Genomic DNA, 19,585 nt, shown 5'->3' with positions numbered 1-19,585 from the left:
GCATGGTCACCCTCTAGTTAATTCAAATCAGGTCCTTCATCCTCCTGTGATCTGAGGGGGAAAACCAGCAGAATGGGATCTGCTGGGGAAGAGGAGCAGCCAGCACCGCTCCCACCGCCCTCCAGGACTGAGAGGGCAGAAAAGCACCATCGTGGGGTCTTGGACCAGACTGTAGCACTCAGCAAAATGCTGCTCCAAAGATCAAAACCAGGCCAAGAAAGCAAAACGTCATAATTAACTCTCGGAAGAATCCCCACAAAATGCTCAAGCCGTGTGTGAGCGAGCGGATGGGAGAACAGCAGCCCTGGGGACGTAAATGCAAAAGCACACCTGGGCAGGCCAAAAAAAAAAAGAAAAAAGAAGATTTTGTAGAGTAACTTGGTAAAGGTTTGAAAACTAACAGGATGTTCTTCCTCTGCAGCATCAGGAGCACTAAGGCTGCGAGTCTGTGCACTGATAAAGGGACAGATGGAGCAGATAAAGCGCCAGGAGGTGAATTCCTCCGGCCATGGGTGCTGGGAGCAGCTCATAGACGTTCCCATTGCCTGGAGTCTGGCAGCAAAAGCAGGATTTTGCTTTCCAAGAGTCCACAGGCTGCTGGGAACAGTGGGCCAGGGCGGTCGCGGTGGATTTGCTGCCTTTTTACCAGCTTGCTGAGCGCTGGTGACGGTGGCAAAGGGACATTTACCTGCTCTGTCCAGCCCCAGCAGGGTCCTGAGGACACTGGTGCCAGGGCAGGACCCCGGGGACCTGCCGGCTGCAGTGATGGTGGAAACGCAGCCATGGAAAAGGGCGTCACCATTTCCAGCAGGTGAATTAACATTTCTGGTCCCCTTGCAGAAGGAAAAGAAATAGAATTCCTTGTGAGATATCACTCCAGTGAGTATTAGCTTGGCTGAACTGGAAAGCGAGGACCATGAGCTGGCTGCTCGTTATAGGACAGGGTTGGTCTGGATGGGGAGGATGGAAAAAGAAAAGAGCCTTGGGAAAAGTAAGTATTAAATAAACCACTACAAATCTATCGGACATTAGAAATTAATGTAAAAACTACAGTTCACTAGGCCAAGTCCGTGTGCAATGGGCCAGCGACACCACCGAAGGCAAGGCAGGAAAAGCCACTCGCCACGTGGCTGTGAAAAGCTGACAGAACTAAAACTCATCAAGTGTGTTTCGAAAAGGGATTCAGCGCTTTTCAGGCCTTTGGTCTGGCTACTCTTTTTTCAAATGTGTTAACCACCCACTTGCACAAAAAGCACAATGTGTTAAGATCGTGTGAGAAACCCTTCCTGAAAAATCACTGCACGCCTTTCATAGCTCACAGGATAAGCCCAGAAACGGCAGAAATGACACCAAATTACACCAAAACGTGCAAGAGTTCAAGGTGGCCAAGGGAAACCCTGGAGAGCAAAACCGCAGGACAGTATTTAGTGCTGATTTGCTGATGGCTCCTGGGATCTGCAATGGGCAGGAAATCCCCGACCCGGATCAACCAGAAGCAGCACTGAGCGTGTCGTGTTCCCCTCTCCTTGCAGAGATAATGGTGCCTCTCAGTCGCTGCACGGCCGATGCACAGAACACCCACCGAGGTGCCTGCAAAGCTCAGGGACAGCTTGGGGACACCATAACAGAGCAAACCTGTGCAGAGCAATCCCGAGCTGCATGAAAAACGGCTACTGCACAGGCATGGCCACTTTCTCCTACAGGTGCAAAGTTCACTTTTCTGTCTCTTCTTCTATAATTCATTGCTGATAAGGACAGTAAGAGAGTCTTCCAGAACTTGTCTCTCTCTTTAGTTTTTATTAGGCCTTTTGAATGAGAGGCACAGCCACACCACAGAGCTCTGCAGGGCTGCAGCGTGTGCCATAAACGCAAGTGGAACACGGCCTGGGAAACAGGTGCCTGAAGCTCCCGCGGGGGCCAGTCCCAGCGGGCAGGAGGGGCTGGAAGGTCACTCACGGCACCTTGATGCCTCCTCTGAAACCTGGCAGCCCCCAGCCTGGCAGCACGGCCAGGAGCCTGCACAGCCTGGCTGCTCGCTGAGGCACAAGCCTGAGCAAGCAGCAGCCCATGTGTTCCCAACGCTGGACAGAAACGCCTTGGGCTGCGTGTGCAACACCCCAAAATGCTGTGGGGACTGATATGCACTCTACCCCCACATCAAAGGCAGGTAGAGAAGGCCGCCTGGCCCTCTATAAAATGCATGCACAAGCACTGCTGTGCACCCCCAAACAGCACGCACACACATCCTGTCTGTGCAAACGCACCCACAGAGAGGGAGGTAAGAAATACACACCCAGCACCCCACCCTGCACCCGGCCTGGGGTGCACACACAGCCTTGGGAGGCAGAAGGGGGATGCACAGCAAGACGCATTCATACCCCCAGCCCAGCCATGGCCCGGGGGGCGCGCAGGAGACCCGGGCACAGTTGGGGCACGGGGAGCACGAACCCAAATACTGCGGGCAAGGCACCGTGCACCGGCCCCGGGGGGGCAGCACGGACCTGAGGGACACGGGGGAACCCAGGGGAGGGCCGCAGGACTGGGGGGAACCTGGGAGGAAACCTGAGGGGAGCCGGAGGACAGGGGGATCCCCGCAGCAGCTCTCGGGGAAGCCCAGGGCACTCACCCCGCGGTGCGCGCATGCGCCGGCCCGGCACTTATTTCACAGGCAGTTCGGGCCGCGGCGCCCCCGCGAAATAAGTCCTGGGCCCGGCCGTGCGCCTGCGCGGTACCCGAGAGCCGCGCGCGGCGGAGCCCCGTTTCCCCCCCCTACCCCCACCCCACCACCCTCCCTCCCCGCACCCACCGCCCGCCCGCCGCCCAGCCGGAGCGGCCGCCGCCGGAGCCGGGCAGCGGGACCCCGGCCTGAGGTAAGCGCCGGGCCCGGCGTCACCCGCCGCGGGGCCTCCGCACGCGCCGTCCGGCCGCCGGGTCCCTGCGGAGCGTCAGGACGTTACGGCAGCGGCAGGAGACGGCGGCAGCGCCCGGCCGCCCGCCCCGCGTCCCCCCCGCCCCCCTCCTCCCTCCCTCCCGCGCGCCCGGCGCTGCCAGCGTGAGCGCGCCCACGCGCCCCCCCCCCCCCCCCCCTTCCCGCCGGCCTCGCGCCCGGCGCCGCCGGCGGGAGCGCGCGCGCCGCTCCGCCACCGCGGGAAGGGGGGGACAACCCCGGTGTGCCCGCGCGGCGCCACGCGGGGCAGCGCGAGCCGCCCCCCCCCAACCGCCATCCGGCCCCGGGGAGCCCTGCGCGAGGCGGCACCCCCGTGCGACCCCCAGCCCCGGCACCCCCCCCGTGCACCGCTCTGTGCAGCCCCCCCGTGCACCCCTCTGCAGCTGCCCCCGCATACGCCCCCGGATGCGCAGCCACAGCCCCCCCGTGCAGTCCCCTCTCCTTGCACCCCATGCAGCCCCTCTGCGCGCCGTTTTGCACCCCCCGCGCGCTCCTCGCTGTGCACCTCTGTGCGAGCCCCCACCCACTGTGTGTGCACCCCTGCTGAAGCCCCTTCCCTCTTCTGTGCAGCCCTCCCTGCACACCCACCTTCAGCCCCCATCTCTGTGCACTCCCCTTGGTGCCCCCATGCACTCAGTGCTCCCCACACACCCCCCTGCTGTGGGATCCCGGTTCAGTGCACCCCAAATCTCTCCCTCCTTTCTCAGTGCTGTAATACCATTTTTTTTTCCTTTTTTTTCCCCAGCTCACCCCCGATTTTCTCATGCAGCCGCTGAACCTTGCTCAGCGCCCCCGGGGTGCACAGAAATGGGGTGCTCCCTCGCCCCCCACTGCTGATGACTTCTCATGTTTTCAGCCCACTTTTTATCCATCCCACACCGGTTCCTGCCTGGAGCTGTTTGCCCATGGAGCTGGAGAGTCCTGCGGTGCCACCAGCCCCGGCGGGAGCTGGGGTTGCCCAGAGCACCCCAAAACCGGGCACCGGGGCAGAGGCCATCGTGGGTGACACCCTGCAAGGAGGGTTTTATCCCAAAAATCAAAACAAGGGCATAGGGAAAGAGCAACCACAAAATTGCAATAATTAAACTGAACTCAGCCAGGCATCTGCACTGTGTGCTGCAGCTTTGTTCCCCAACGTGCAGCCCCAAGCAGGTTTTTAGCTTTTTTATTTTTTTTTAATTTTTTTTTAGCTTTTTTTATCCCGCCAGCCGGTGTGTCGTGCAACCTGAGCGTGTAAGGATGTGTGGCTCCTTGTGCCTTTGCTTAACTAGGTTGTGTTTTCGTTTGATAGTCTGAAATACATTGGGGAACGCACCTTCAAACCGTGTGTCTTCATCAAAGAGTTTTTGCTGAACATCCCTGTGCCCACCACCCAACCTGCAGAGCTCCTGCTGAGTTTCCAGCCTCCTCTTGGGCTGGAGCAGTTGGGGATTTGCTGGTCCTCATCTCCGAAGCACGGATTCCCCGCAGCCCCCTCGCCCCCACTGCACTGATGCTCTTTCCATGACCGATTTTAGCAGGAGATCTTTTGACATGGAGCTTCTTGTTTCTCCGCAGGCAGCCGGTGACCGAGGGCTCTCCTGCCCGGCGATGGCGACTCCGGATGTCAGTGTGCATATGGAGGAGGTGGTGGTGGTGACAACCCCCGATGGCACGGTGGACGGCAGTGGCGTGGAGGAGGTGAAGACAGTGCTGGTCACCACCAATCTGTCCCAGCACGGGTAAGAGACGGGGTTGGCGTATGCCAGGGTTATGTGGTAAAAACCCCCCACCTGTGGTTGTAGTCAGCTGGGCTGGGGGCATTTAATCACCTCCATCATGCTCCTGTGTCACTTGTCACACTGGGGACCCCGGCGGTGCCCAGGCAGTCTCTGGTTCCTCGTTAGGTCCTCGTGGACACCCCCCGGGGCTCTGAGCTCCCAGAGGAGAGCAGGTTCCACTTGGTCTGTTGAGGCTGAGTTACCACGGGTGCTTTTGAGCTGGTTTTACCCAAAATAAAAAGCAATGCAGCAGTTTGGTTTGGGTGTTTTGGAGAAAATAAGGAATCATTTGTGAGTGGATGTTGGAATGGACACGAATCCAGTTGGAACAGGACACCAGTAGCTTCTCTTTAATCTGCGATTGGAAAGGTCTGTGCTTCATGTGTCTGTGTTTCTGATCAGCATCCTCGGTGCTGGTTTCTGGTGGAGACGTTTTTTCTCTCTGGAGTTTCCATGCAAGGCAGGAGCGGAGGGGAAAGGAGGCGCAAACCCTGCTGCTTTATCAGCACGCGCTTTCTTCTCTTCCTCCCATCTGGTTTCTGGATCCTCCTGGGGAGGAGGATGAGAGCCGTCCTCCCCCAGCTTCGTCATGGCAACCGGCGACGGCGGGACCGGCTGGGTGGGGTGCGCTGGGAGGGGGTTTGAGTTCTCGTGCTCCTGCATCTGCCTCGGTCTGTTCCTCGGGATGGGATGCAGGAGGCAGGGTGGAGAAACTCGCCCCTTTTGTGGTTTTTCCTTCCCTCCAGTTACCCCTCCGTGACAGACACAGACTTTAGTCACTTGAATTTTTCATATGAGCTGTTGAAATTGGTTGGTTTGTTTTTCCTCTGGGGTTTCAGATGTGGGCTGGGTTATTTCTCTCAACCCAATCACCCCTTGCCGTCGTTTTTTGGAGCGGTGCAGACGTGATGGAGTCCTGAGGGAAGCTCCGTTTCAGGTGCTGGTTTTCCGCTGGACTGTTTGCTCTTGCCGGGTCGTTGAGAGTTTGATCCAGTGGCAGAGCAGGGTCAGGGCTGGGGAACGCTGGGCTTTGCACCACGGGCACCCTGCTGAAGTGGTTTCACTCGCTTTTCTCCAAATGCATCTGGAGAAATGCAAGAACCAAGCAGGAAAGAGATGAAGAAAAAACATGTTACGATTCTTCAGTCTTTCTTGTGTCAAACTGACGCGTCTGTAATATCCACCCGCGTGCAAATGCATTGGCTCCGAGTTTACCTTCTTGAATCCTTTTGCATTCACTATCACCTTGCCCTCCTGGGGTCTGACTGGTTGGTTGCTGGAGCTGCAGCGGCAAGGACATCCCATGGTGCCTTCCCCCTGCACCCCAGATGAGGCTGAGCTGCCGCCCACGCTGTTCCCTTATCTGGAGCTGGCACGGACAGGGATGCTTTGAAGCCGCAGTTCTGCCCAGAGCTGTGCTAGGAGCCCGGGACGGAAAAACCAGTTACTCTTGAATTTGCTTGTCCCCGCAGCACCAATGGTGGGAAATGTGGGTACCAGTAAGTCACTGGGACCATTATTTTAATTCACCTGTGGTACCAAACTGGGGTAGATTTCAGATTTACTTTCTCTGTACAGTCTTAGGAAGTTTATATATTTAAGTATGTTAAAAAAATGAGCTGTTTTTCCCCCTGCTGCCCCTGCAGGACATGCTTGCTGCAGTAATTAGACGTCATCAATAACAAATCAAATGCACATCCTAAAATGTGTTAGGGGCGGTCCAGCACACTCTATGCTGAGCTCTGACTATGCTGCACAGGTTGGATCCGTCCGGGTACCAACGGGGTTCCCACCCTTGCACGGGGCCCTCCGATCACAGCCCTAAGCACCTTTCCCGTCTGAGCGTGCACCAAAGCTTGTTAGGGGCGTTTGGGGCTTTGTGTGCTGCAGCGAGAGAACCTGTGCTGTGTTTGGGCCAGCAAAGCACCAAGAGGAGCTGGAGATCTCCAGGGTGGGGAGGATGGAAGTGACCTTCACAGTCAGCAGAGAACCAGCTGCTAGTTAATATTGTGGGTATATTGAGTTGTAAGAGGCTCCGAGGTTGGTCTGTAGCTGATATTATATCTCTGTTCACAAATCCACCATTAGGGTTTGTCGAACCCCTTTAGAGCGTGTTTGTGGCTCCTGGAGGTTCTGCTCCTGGGAACATCCCGCGTACTGGGGGGTTCAGCAGGCCCACTGCCCAGGCAGCGGCAGCAGCGTGTTTCACACATGTTTTTCCTGGGGAAATCTTCCCAGGCACAGCTGCCAGGAGCTGGCAGCCGCTTCTGAGCGGGGGGAGCGTGCTGACAGCATCGCTCCCCGCCAGCTCACAGCACGAGCTGCGCCGGAGGCGGCTCCATGGGGCTGGGATTAAAGGGGAGGCGAGGCAGAGCCTCTTCATCTCCATGTGGAAAAACAGAGCGGAGCCTCTCAAACCCAGAGCTGCCTTCCAGCTCTTGTGGGAAAACGTAGTCTGAGGGATTTTTTTTTTTTTGAAGCAATGTCTCTGTGGGGCGTTGGGTGTGGGGGTGGCACATCCATGTGGCCTAACTCTGCCTCTCTGACTCTCTTACCAGCGGGGACATAAATGAGGATACACTGGAGACCGAAAATGCGGCAGCTGCGGCTGCTGCTGCCTTCACAGCCTCCACACACCTGAAGGAAGCGGTCCTAGGTAGGTTCAGCCCATGCTGGAGCACCCTGGTTGTGCCAGGCCAGCTCTGCCACCCCAATGTGACAGAACCCTGTGGTGGTGGCAGCCGAGAGGGTCCAGACACTGCTGGGCAGAGCTGCTGTCTGCCCTCAGGGATGCTGACCTCAGCATCAGAGGATGCTCTCCCAGGAGTACCAGGAATGCTCTTCCCAGGATGACCAGGGATGCTCTCCCAGGGATGCTCTCCCTAGGATGACCAAGGATGCTCTCCCAGGGATGCTTTCCCCAGGATGACCACAGATGCTCTCCCCAGCATCCCAGGGAGCCAGGTGATGGGACAGGAGCTGGTGCTGCTGCCTAGGCAGCTGCTACCCTCTCCTGGTGCAGGATGAGACCAGTGTCTGGCCATTGCCAGATCCTGCCCTTCCAGCTTGCCATGGGGATGTCAGTTTCGCAGTGAACTCACCAGCTTTGTTTACAAAATGAAAGTGAATTTAATGAGCACAGACTGTACACAGCTGGGCTGGAGTTGCCTTAAAACCAATTGTGCTCAGTAAACAAAGGTTTATGTGTAACAAACAAAGTGTAATAAACAAAGGTTTATGTGTGATAACCTGAACAACATAATTCCTTTGATTTTTATTAAGAATTGAATTTTTTCAACCCTTGTCACTGATTTCTCAGATTCCACACACTGAGCTGTGGCTGGATCAGTATAAATCTGCCTATGCTGTTCGGCCTGACGAATTTGGGTGCTCAGATGCTTTAGTAGCAAAGTGCAGGTGGATGGCGGCCACAAACCCCAATACTCCACCGTACATCATCTGTGTTTTTTCTTTTAATCCTGAGCTTCAAAACTGATTTACTACTGTATGAACCGGGGGCTGTGACTCATGTTTCTTTTTGATGTGTCCCTTCCTCTGTGCCCTGTGAGAAGTGAAGATGGCTGAAGATGAGGACAGTTTGGAGGCAGAGATTGTCTACCCCATCACCTGCGGGGACAGCAAAGCCAACCTCATCTGGAGGAAGTTTGTGTGCCCTGGGATCAATGTAAAGTGTGTGCAGGTGAGAATAAAGTCCCTGACGCTGGGCTCCTGGTTTGGATGGGCTTTGGTGGGCTGCTTTGCATCAGAACCATATTGTGATGGGACAGGAGGAGATTCTTGTTGTACCTTGTATTTGTCGTCTTGGCCATACTGTGTGGTCCTGGCTGGAGAGATGCTGCCTGAATTTAACTGCGCTATTGGAGAGTTTGAGAAATTTGGGCACTTCCAGTGTCTGCTTAGTTTGAAAGTGGAGAATTTGTTGAGAAGTTCGTTGGTAGAGACCTGCTGAGGAGCTTCTGCTGTGTCCTGGATAACTCGTGGTTAAAATTTGCATGAGTTTGGGAATGTACGGTGAGTGATGCTGTTGTATTAATGCATGGACCTGCTGAGGGAGCATCTGCTCGGGGCTCTGCTGCAAGGGGCTTTCCAAAGGATGGTGCTTCACAGGGGAGATGGCCTTGTCCATCCCCAGACAGAGGAGAGCTACTGCTGCAGATAAAGCTGCTGCCGCCCAAAACAAGTCCTCTCCTTGCGCCAAATCTGTGTGCTTGTTCACAGAAGCAATTTCTCGTGCAGTAATGATGACTGAGCTCTATGTTGGTCAACATGAGCACAGAAAAGAGCAGCCCTGGACTCGGGAAATCCTTGGAGATGGACTGTAAAGCTGCTTTGTAGAGGACAACCTGGTTCTGCAGGTGCTTTTAGGTCAAGACACGGGTTCAGGCACCGCTGGATGTGTTGGGCAATCAAGGGGAAGAGCTGGTGCTGGTGTGGGTTCCAGCTCCAGCTGCTTTTTGGCACAGTGGTTGTGCTGGGAGGGGGCAGAGATTTCACCAACACCTACGCTTGGGCTCAGGAGCAGGAGGTCAAAGACCGAATGGTGCTTCTCCCCTTGCTGGCGCAGGGCGACGTGTGGCCCTGGACACAAACATCACCGAGGGCAGCGCAGCTTTTGTTGGGAGTCTGCTCATTAGTGTCAGTGTGAGCAGCTCATGGCAGTAAATGGTACCTCGCATAAGGTTTAGCTGTTTTAAATCATACTTTGCACAAGGTTTGGGTGTTTTTACTGATACTTTGCAGAAGGTTTGGGTGTTTTTAATGATACTTTGCTCAAGGTTTAGGTGTTTTTCTCAGCTGTCCTGGGTGTTCAGCAAACTCCTCCATGCTGCAAAGCCCTCCAAACCCTTGGCTTTGAGCAGCTGTTAACTCACCATGCCCAAAACCAATATTTGGCTTTAATTTGTGTAATGTCAGTGTTGTCTGAGGCGGGGACGCGTGTGTCAGCCATCTGGCTGAGGCTGGGTTGCGGCTCCAGGGCTGGGCACCGGGAATGGCCACTCCGGCTCGGCTGCAGAGTCGTGCTCATGGAACACACATCGTTTCATGGCTTGTCGCACTAATGTGGCACTTCTGCCTCTTGCAGTTTGATGATCACCTCATCAGTCCCAAGGAGTTTGTGCACTTGGCGGGCAAGTCCACCCTGAAGGACTGGAAACGGGCGATCCGCATGAACGGGATCATGCTCCGGTGGGTGCCTCGTTTGTCCTGCACAGCGGCAGTGGAGATTTCTTCTTTCTGGGGATAACTCTGGGGCCCCGAGCCTTTGACATGATTATTTTGCTGCTGAAGAGAGAAATGTGCTGCTGAACATTTGTCTTAATACCAGCCTAACTGGTCAGAAATTAAATCTGTTCTAGTTCTTTACTGCAGCTACATCATGATGGGCTTGATGGGTTTTTGCCCCCATCCCAGCCCCCCGAAAGGCTTTGCCACCACAGGAGGGTCGCGTGTTGTTGGGTTTGTGCATGTGACCAGCATGGAGCAGGCTGTGGATGCTGTTTATTTAACTCTTAGTTAATGCTGCCTCTAGGACACAGGGGAACTTGTTAAGGGAAATTTGAGCTGTCGCTTCAACTTACTTGACTTTGTTTTTCATTGAGGACTCTGAGCAGTTCGGGGGCACCAGGAGCAGCATCTTGCCGCATCCCCATGCTTGCTCCTTGTCTTGCAGGAAGATCATGGACTCAGGAGAGCTGGATTTCTACCAGCACACGAAGGTCTGTTCCAACACCTGCCGGAGCACCAAAATTGACCTGACGGGAGCCCGGGTGTCCCTGAGCAGCCAGACATCCACCGAGTACATCCCCCTCACGCCCGCCTCTGCCGATGGTACGTCCAGCCCTTCCTTGCACCCCAAACGGGCTGGGAAGCCTTAAATCACAACGAATGCTGCACAACCAACACCCCTGATGGGTTGTTTTTTCTGTTTGCTTTGAGGGTTGTTTTACCCTCTGCTTTCTCTCCCTGCCCTGGTGCAGGGCGACAGGGCAGGAGTCCTCCCCAGCTTTAACCTGGCTGCTTCTGGAATAACTCAGGGAGTTCCGTTTAAGGCTTCCTGGCTGATTTATTATTGGGTTTGTCCAATGAAACACTGAAGAGAACCAGGGAATACAGCTTTCTTTTTAATCTTCACTCACAGATGCAGTTCCTAAAACTGGATTTAAATGATGTTGCAGCTATGGAGCTGTAGCCCTAAATTTCATTTGACCTCAGTATTTTATTGGAAAGCTAATTCCTTAGTATTTCCATATTTCTTGACTCCTTTTGCTTCTGAGAGTTAAGAACACCCTCTGCAGCCCCCCAGAGAGCCCCACACACGCCAGGGCTGTGGGGCAGAGCCCCTTGGCCGGAGCCGCCCTCGGCAGCAGGATGCGGTGGTGGTGAGGAAGCCGAGGCTGGGCAAAAAAAGCGTTACCAAAACCAAAAATCAGACTGTAAATTGGTTTGACTTTTGCCCTGAGCAAAACTGGCGTGTATGGAGGGGGGAGTGGGAGGGAAACGTCACTCCTGGGTGTGTGTTCTTGTGCAGGGGTTGCAGAAATAATCCCCAGGGTTTTGCACGGCAGCGTGGAAAAATAAGTATCGCTGGCACAGCAACCGCGGGCAGCTTCACCGGCCTCTTGGGCTTCTCTCTCTGTTCAGCTTTGAGAGTTACGTTCAAATAAAAGCGCTGTGTGCCATTAAAAAGAAGTCACAGCAGTGCAGCAAGGGAGTGCTTCCCTCAGAAACCGCCCTGGCGAACACAGAGAAAAATCAGGACTTGGGTTTTTTCTTTTCTTTTTTTTTTTTTTTTGCTATTGGTTGCAGTGAACGGATCCCCAGCTACGATTACCATAGAAACGTGCGAGGATGCCAGCGACTGGAGCAGCAGCATCGGAGGTAACAGCGGGGACCTGGATGGAGATGTGGGAAAGAGGGAGATGGGGGGGTGGGATGGGGAGCGGGGCGGGGGGCAGGACCCCTCTTTCCGGAGCAGCCCTGCTCGAGCCTCCGCTGGGATGATTTCTTTGCCGCCCACCGGCATGCAGTGCTGCATTCTGTCCTGCCTGTGTGCGGTCCGTGCGCAGCGTTGGTTTGGGATGGGGTTGTTTTGAAGCCTGAAGATGTCAAAGCATCAGCCAAGTGCTCGGTGTGGCTCTAGGGGGGAAAAAATATCGGAGGGGTCATAAAATCCTTCTTGTTTCTCCAGTGTGCTCTGAGCAGCAGGGCTGTGTGTAGCATTGGTGGTGTGTTGGTGTGACAGGGTGTGGAAACGTGTCCTTCTCCAGCTGCCCCTCCTGCGGGTCCACACTCGGGCTGGGTGTTGCCCCAGCACCCCAGACCTGCAGCCCCGGGGGTGTCACCTCACAGAGACCAGAGGAGACCCCAACGTGGGTCACCACTAAAACCTCCCCTGAGGATGCTGAGCTTCTCTCTTTCTTTCCAGATGACACCTTTGCTTTCTGGCGAGGCCTGAAAGACACGGGTCTGCTGGAGGACATCATCCAGGAGTTCCAGCAAGAGCTGCTGGAGACCATGAAGGGTTTGCAGCAACGAGCGCAGGAGCCCCCGCTGCAGCTGGGGGGTGAGGAACCGCGCACGGGTGCTCGGAGCCATCTCGGGAGAGGGGATTGGGGAGTTTTTTCCTCCCTGGAGATATCTGGATGGCACATAGTTGATCATAGCTCAGTCCCATTGTTGGCTGCTCCCAGCAATGGTCGGGGACACTTCGGGTGGCCTCAATCCTCCAGTTCCCTGTGCCTGGAGCTTCCCATCTGCTGGCTCTGGCTCTGGCCAAGCACTTGGCTCGAGAGCTGAGGTGGAATTTAGGCCATCAGAATAACGATGCGGCAACCAGCTACCGTGCCAGCGGATTTCTTATCACCCCTGCTAAGGAGAGCACTGTTTATACACTGGTGACCTCTTGCACTTTCTCATGACTTCTCCTGTCTCCTCTTGCCCAGCCTCTCGTGTTACCCTCCTGCAGATTTTGGCTGTCTCAGCTGAATGCGTTCTCTGTCGCGTGGCTTTCTACCAAGCTTTAAATAGTTTGTGTGGGTAATTTTCCTTTCCTCAAAGATCTGTGTCTTGTTTTTAAGATGCTGTTTTACTCAACAACGTGGTCCAGAACTTCGGTATGCTGGATCTGGTCAAGAAGGTCCTGGCCAGCCACAAGTGCCAGATGGATCGCTCACGGGAGCAGTACGCACGGGATTTGGCAGGTATGACCCCTGGGTCACGCCAGTGCTGTTTCTTTCTGTGTTAGAAAGTGGGGTTTGTGTTAAATCTAAACCAGTGGTGGTGGGACCGGCTGCTGCTGCTCTTGGTGTCACCGCGGTCCCTGGGCAGCTGGTCCTGGGGCTGAGCCAACCTTCCTGTCCCCCCAGCCCTGGAGCAGCAGTGTGATGAGCACCGCAAACGAGCCAAGGAGCTGAAGCACAAATCGCAGCATCTCAACAATGTCCTGATGACCCTCACGCCTGTCTCCGTCCCCGCGCCATTGAAACGTCCCAGGCTGACCAGGGCCACCTCCGGACCGGCTGCCATCACCTCCCAAGTCCTGTCCCAGCCGGCTCAGCTTGCTGTCACCCCCGGCGTCCCCGTCTCCCAACTCGCCAACCTCCCTCTCAGCAAAGTGGTCTCGGCCCTCCCGCCCTCGGTGCTGGGGAAGAGCCCGGCACAGCCGCCCGCCGCCAGCTCCCCGGCCTCCCCGCTGCTGGGGGGGTACACGGTCCTGGCCTCCGCCGGCTCCACCTTCCCCGGGACGGTGGAGATTCACCCGGACGCTTCCAACCTGACGGTGCTGAGCACGGCGGCGGCACAGGACGGCAGCACGGTGGTGAAGGTGGTGAGCCCCTTCCAGCTGCTCACACTGCCGGGACTTGGCACCACCATCCAGAACGTGACACAAGTGGCTCCCGCTGGGAGCACGGTCGTGACCGTCCCCTCCGGTGCCACCGAAGCCACCGGGGATGAGCAAGCGGCCACCGCCATTGAGGTGACCGCAGTGGCCGATGAGGTGGAGCAGAAGTGAAAGGGGGGACTTGCCCAGAGGGGACGCTGGCCGTGCCGCTCGGGGGGAACTGCCTTTTCTCTGCGCTGCAGGACGAGGAGTGGTGTAACGAGCTTAACGAGACTCAGCGGCTCGCATTGGCAAAGAGGGGGTTCAGGTCAGAGGGAAGGAGTGTGAGGAGAGACACCTGGAGAAGGGAAAGGCAAAGATGCTCTGCCCTGTTTGGATAAGAGAAAGAAAAAAAAAAAAGCTTAATTTTTTATAAAGCTTTCCTCCCCTGTTCTCTTGGAGTAGTTATTCTGTTGTAGCTTGTCAGCCTGAGCTGGAGCAGCATCCAAGGAGCAGGGGTGCAGGGCAGGAGTGGCAGCAGCAACAGGTGAAGCAGGCGAAGGGCTAGGATGGCACCGGTCCGGCTGCTGAGGGTCCGGCTGCCAAGGGTCCAGTGGGACTTGACAGGACACATCCAGGAGCCCCGGGAGACGGGACACCGGGGTGTCTGTGGGGTCTGAGGGGCAGTGTGGGCACGAGGGGGGTGGCAGCAGCGAGTGGGAGCTCCTGTGGCAGCGGCCAGTGGGTCACCCAGGTCTGCGGGGGAGAGAAACCCAGAGGGCCACACAGAGCTGTGATTTCTGAGAATTTCTAGTTTTCTTTCAAAAAAAAAAAGCCTGTTCTTTGGGATTATTTTTAAGCAAAGCCCTTTGGTTGTGAAGATCGTGCCCCGTGAGGCGAGATGAGCTGAATGGCCACACTCTGAGGAGCTCGCACTTCCTAACGAGGTGGGACGCTGGTGCAGGATCATCCGGTCCCCAGCGTCTCGTCAGGTCCTGCATCCTGCGGGTTGGAGCAGCTGCTCACAACGAGGTGGTTGACACCCCAGTTTGACCATTCCACTGGCTGCGAGTCCCCCAGTTGCCCCGTTCGGGGCACACGCGGCCGCAGCCACGGTCACACCGTCAGGAGGAGTCGGGAGTTGAAGTGTTTGTTGGCGTTTCTACAAACTTGATCTGGCAGCTGCAGCGATGACAGGTCACTTTAATGAGCTAATAAATATTTTTTTGAACGAGCGTGCGCTGCTTATTTGTTGTGTTTCTGTGTCTGTTTGCAACGGCTGGGGTTGCAAAGTGGGGCTGAGTTGGGACACAGGAAGGTGCTTTTAATAAATATAAATGCACGTGTACTCTGTGATCACTGCTGTCCACACGTGTGCAAAGATGGTCCGGCTCCTTTAGGGGATGTGGCGCAATGTGACACACTAACTGTGTCCTGGGTGTTTGGGTGTCTGGGTTGGGATGTATCGCTGCCTTTGGGGAGCTTATTACCCACAAGGAAGATAAAGGTCATATTTTGTTTGCCTGAATCTGCTGGCTGTGTATGGAGGTGCTGGTCCGGTAAAATACCAAGAGCAGTGAAACGTGGGAAAACCCTGGGATTTGGTAAAAGAGAACAAGAACTGGGTTTTGTGTTAGGAAAGGGTGATTCTTCTGTTGGAGGGAGGCAGAGAAGCCTCTGGGTGCTGGTGCGGACCCTGCAAGAAGTGAGAGTCTGAGCGATTTCAGTGCTACCTCCGTGGGTGGGAGCAGCTTTATCCCAAATGTCTTCATGCTATAAAAGGATTTATTTTTTTTGCAGATGATGCTTTTAATTTCAGGAGCTGGACGGGCGGGTGCTGCCCCGCAAGCCCGGTGGAGCCCAGGCTGGATGAGAGCAGTGCTTGTGTGGAACGTCTTCCACCCCAGCTGCGGGATGGGGCTGCCCCGGCCACGTTCGGAGCCGCAGCCATGCCGGTGTGTCCTGGCGTGGTCGGTGTGCACAGGGCTGGGGAGCCCGAAATGCAACTCCAAAGTCTGGTGGTCCATGGTGCGGCTGGGACAGACCCAGCTGCGCCCAGCGCTGACAACTGCCGGCTCCTCGAGCTGCCGGTGTGGGAGTTACCACGTCCAATCAGGAGGAAAAATGATTAATTCCTCTAAGGCATTAGATTTGGTTTCGTTTCACTGAACCTGCAGGTGATAAGGTGTCCTGCCTGATCGGAGGTTTTCCCTCACAGGCTGCTGTTGAGATATCGTCATCATTTCTCCTTCACTGTCTTTGTACTTTGGACAGTGTGAGCGTGTCAGACCAAGGAAATATAAAGGGTTATGGTCACCCTGAGCCACCTCTTGCCTCTCCAGCCTGAGCGGCAGTGCTGAGCTGGACCTGGGGCTGTGTGTCCAGCCCAAAGCTCCCTGTTCCACAGTGTGACGGTGAGTGAAGGTCCCTCTGTGGCCACAGGGACACTTTGCCCAGCAGAGCTGGGGGCTGGAAAGTGTGTTGACCTGAGCTCGAGAGCTGAGGGCTGAGCATCCTGCACCAGCCCGCTGCGCTGGGGACATTGGAACAGCTGCCCAGGGCAGTGGTGGAGTCACCATCCCTGGAGGGGTTGAACAGATGGAGATGAGGTTCTCAGGAACATGGGGTAGTGCCAGGGGTGGGTTAGCGGTTGGACTCAATGATCTTGAGGGTCTCTTCCAACCAAAACAATTCTATGATTCTCTGATTCTATGCACCTTTATCTGTCCCAGAGACTACAGGTCGCTTTGTTGGCATACTATTCCCCATATGGGTGTACTTTGCCCTGCAAGGCAATGGTTCGTAGGAATGTAAACAGCTCTCGGGGCTATAAAGCTCCATGGGTGGCGGTGGGCTGGTGCAATCATCCCCTCCCTTTGCAGCAGCTGGGCAGAGAGGTGCTGGTGCTGCAGCCCTGTGTCCCCAGAGAGACCAGCTGTGATGCTCTGGGCTGCCCCAGCGATGTGCTGCACTCCCAAGAGCATTGGGGTGCGTTCCCCTGCTGCAGAGGGTGGTAGGGCCACTGGTAACTTGTGGTAGGGCAGGGGCTGAGGCTTGGGAAGGAAAAGCAAGGGGAAGTTGTCTACAGCAAGCTGTAGGTAGAGATATCAGTGAGCGTGCAGATAACTGGCTGTGGGCCAGATGCAGCAAGGATGTGGCCACAGGGGCTGGAGCAAGATGCCCTGGCCAGAGGGAACGTCCCACGGTGTGTGGGGTGGGTTTGTGTCTCGGTTCCCCAGCCCTGGCTTCAGCAGCAGGTGAAGCATCGCTCGTGGGGAGCGTGTTCCACCTGCAGATCGGTGCAGGCTGTCCCTGTGGCACTGACTGCAGCACCAAGACCTGGGGCTCTGTGCTGGGGACACCCCAAGTGAGGCTGCGCCCATGGGCCGAGTGCTGCCACAGAGCCGGGGGTGCTCCTGGGGCTGCAGCAGTGGCTGTTGTGCACCCCACTGGAGCATCGGGGTGAATCTCAGTGTGTCAACCTGAGCCTGGGATCCCTGCAGTGGGGTCGGGGCTCCCCCGTACCTGCTGCTGCTGCAGCGGCTGCACCCTTGGGTGCTCAGCCCTGACCCCCTTTCCTACCAGTGCGTCCCATGGGGAGCCCAGGGCTGCTCCGCTCACAGCCACGTGTGGAGGACTTGCATCAGAGACAAGTTACATCAGAGCTGGGATGACTCACACCAAGTCGGTGTTTTCCTCCAGGTTGTGTGGTGATGGAGGCATGGCCACTTGCATTTTCTCCTCCTGGCATCAGCCCTGCAGCATTTGGGAAAGACTCACAGAGCTCCCGCTGCCCAGGCATCCAACTGGCAGTGTTGCCAGCAGAGCTACGCCCTGGTCCTGCCACTGCACACGGGCTGTCGGGGTGCGGGAGACTGCAAGAAATGACCAGTTCCTCAGTTGCTGCGTTTCTCTGCACTGGTTGGAGGTGTTACTGGGTCAGGAGATGCTCCAGCATCCCGGCGAGAGGCCCTCCCAGGTCCCAGCTTGTCCTTGCTGGTTGTACAGTGGATGAACGCGGTGCCTGGGGTGGGGGGGCTGTGGCTGAGCCCCCCGGAGCAGCAGTGACAACACCGTGGAGAAACTCCTCCGTGGCTGTTCGTCAGGTTTGCTGCAGGAATGGAAACCGAAACTCAGGGCTTTCAGCTGGGTGTTTGCTTATCTAAAATCAGCATATTCTGGGTTTCAGCATTTCCCCACCCTGACACGGTGACGCAGCTTCGCCTCCTCCCCGCTGGCAAGGCAGAGCCGTCCTCTGCTGCAGGAGATGGAGGAGCAGCACAGCCCGGCTGTTCCCTGGGGTTTCGGCTCTGTTTCTGTCGTCTTTTCACGCATGCCGAGCACCACGAGAGGGTGAAAGCTCATTTCTGCCGGCGCTCTAGGGAAAATACCCCACCTGTGAAATTAGGGTGTAGCATTGGTGCCAAGGCTGCTCTGGGGGCACGAGCCTGGCACTGGCATGCTGGGGGAGGCTGTTGGAGGGTGTTTTGTTTCTGTTTTCACTGCTCTCTCCTGATGTCTGGGCTATTACAGACATGCTGTGGTTTAGAGTCAGTGATGATGGAGTGCTGCAGGAGGATGTGTGCGCTCACAGACAACACAAACCAGGGATGGGCTCCATCACTGTTGCTGTCCCAGTGCTTGTGCTTGCCCCCCCAGCTCGGGGTCTGGAGCTGGGACCTTCCTGAGCTCTTTGGCCTCGCTCAGCTCCAGGGCTGCATCTTCCCTGGGGAAGGGGCCGCTCCTTTCCTGTGCAGGGATGGGGCCCCGGCGCTGATAACGGTTCTCATGGCAGCTGCAAAGCAAAAGGCTGGGAAGCTCCTTCCCGGGCAGGGCAGCTGGGCAGGGGTCTCTGCAGGGGCAGCTCCTGAGGGGGCTGGTTTGCACAACCACCCACCACTCTGGTGGGTCCATCCAGCGCCCGCAGGTCTGTGCAGCTCTGCACCCTCCCCACAGTAAAAGTGCCTTTCCGTCGGGGCTCCCCCTGAGCCGCTTAATGGGTGAAACCCTGCAAAGTGGGAAGGTAAAAACATCCTTCCTCTTCCTCCTTCCTTTGGTGTTGACAAACATGCCAGAAAACAGTCCCTGCCCCTCCTTTCTCCCCTGCTACCCCGCAGGCTGGTTTTTGTCTCCTCGGTGTTTCCTCCTCCCACTTGTTTCCGGGTGAGTTTTTATTTCCCTCACTGACCCTGGCTTTGTGTTGGGGCACCTGTGCAGCATCACTGAGCAGAATGTGCCCATCCCTCCACAGAGGGACTTAACAACATTGCAGTCAGCGGAGAAACTTTGCCTCTAGTGCCTGAAACCTCTTACGGTCGCTCATAGTTGGAGATGTGTGAGTTTTGCCTGGTTGCTTCCCTGAGCTTGCAGCTGGCCGTTGTCATGAAGATAATTGTATTAGGTGGGAAGGCTGGGGCTGGGCGGCATAGCTGTATTGAGCACAGTGTCTGCTCCGCAGGTTGGCTCTTTCCGAAGCCTCGTGTCCGGGCTGGTGAGACGATGCACCGCTGCAGCCCCGTGCTGCGGTGTGGTCCTGGGGGGCTGCGGGGTTAGAGGAACCTCTTGGGGGGGCTTTGGCATTTTGTTGGGATGTGTGTGTTCTCAGGGGGTGTTGGGCTGCAGCGTTAGCAGAGTTCTCTGTGCACAGCACCCTCGATGTACAGCAGCACCAAAGCGTGCAGGGGGAGGACGCTGACCCTGGGCTGTGCTGGGGCTGCACTGAGCATCAGGTGATGGTGCTTATGTGGTGGCACATCCCTGCACCCCAGGGTGCGGGTTCTTGTCACCCAGGGTGTGGGTGCTGCCGCCCTGCACTGAGCCCATTGCAAATACCCTCGGAGCACACTTGCTGCCGGGGGGGGATTTTTTCTGTTTGTTTGTTTTTTGGCTCGAGGTTGAGCTTTCTGCAGGCGGGTGCACTCGTCGGGCAGGGAAAGAAATGGAAAACGAAAGCGGTGCTGACGAACCGAAAGGAAACCAGCGCTCGCCCCTCCCCGGAGCCCTTTAAAAGCGGAGCCCGTCGGGCTGCGGAGGGAC

The 19,585-nt window shown here is 56.4% G+C and overlaps 1 protein-coding gene across 3 annotated transcripts; it reads left to right on the top strand.

Moving 5' to 3' along the window:
• The first annotated feature begins 2,663 nt into the window (after positions 1–2,663).
• GMEB2 (glucocorticoid modulatory element binding protein 2) lies at positions 2,664–14,784 on the top strand. 3 transcript variants are annotated; one of them, XM_065850239.2, is made up of 10 exons: positions 2,664–2,870; positions 4,505–4,668; positions 7,266–7,363; positions 8,280–8,407; positions 9,812–9,915; positions 10,400–10,557; positions 11,536–11,607; positions 12,155–12,292; positions 12,807–12,929; positions 13,095–14,784. In XM_065850239.2, the coding sequence occupies exons 2-10, from the start codon at positions 4,538–4,540 to the stop codon at positions 13,739–13,741; spliced, it is 1,599 nt and encodes a 532-aa protein (XP_065706311.1). In that variant the 5' UTR covers positions 2,664–2,870; positions 4,505–4,537; the 3' UTR covers positions 13,742–14,784. The 3 variants fall into 3 exon arrangements, with proteins under 3 accessions (XP_065706311.1, XP_071671706.1, XP_065706312.1); XM_071815605.1 differs by lacking the exon at positions 2,664–2,870 and adding an exon at positions 3,368–4,099; XM_065850240.2 differs by lacking the exons at positions 2,664–2,870; positions 4,505–4,668 and having other exon boundaries at positions 8,285–8,407.
• Positions 14,785–19,585: the final 4,801 nt, after the last annotated feature.

Source organism: Patagioenas fasciata, chromosome 16, assembly GCF_037038585.1.
Source record: "Patagioenas fasciata isolate bPatFas1 chromosome 16, bPatFas1.hap1, whole genome shotgun sequence".
NCBI classification, from domain to species: Eukaryota; Metazoa; Chordata; class Aves; order Columbiformes; family Columbidae; genus Patagioenas; species Patagioenas fasciata.
The sequence above is the reverse complement of the archived record's forward strand: the minus strand, read 5'-3'. Positions and strand labels throughout refer to the sequence as shown.

Coding starts and splice junctions, on each gene's coding strand:
- GMEB2 (XM_065850239.2), top strand. CDS start 4,538: ATGGCGACTCCGGATGTCAGTGTGCATATGGAGGAGGTGGTGGTGGTG. Junction 4,669..7,265: donor ACCAATCTGTCCCAGCACGG/GTAAGAGACGGG, acceptor CTCTCTTACCAG/CGGGGACATAAATGAGGATA. Junction 9,916..10,399: donor ATGAACGGGATCATGCTCCG/GTGGGTGCCTCG, acceptor CTTGTCTTGCAG/GAAGATCATGGACTCAGGAG.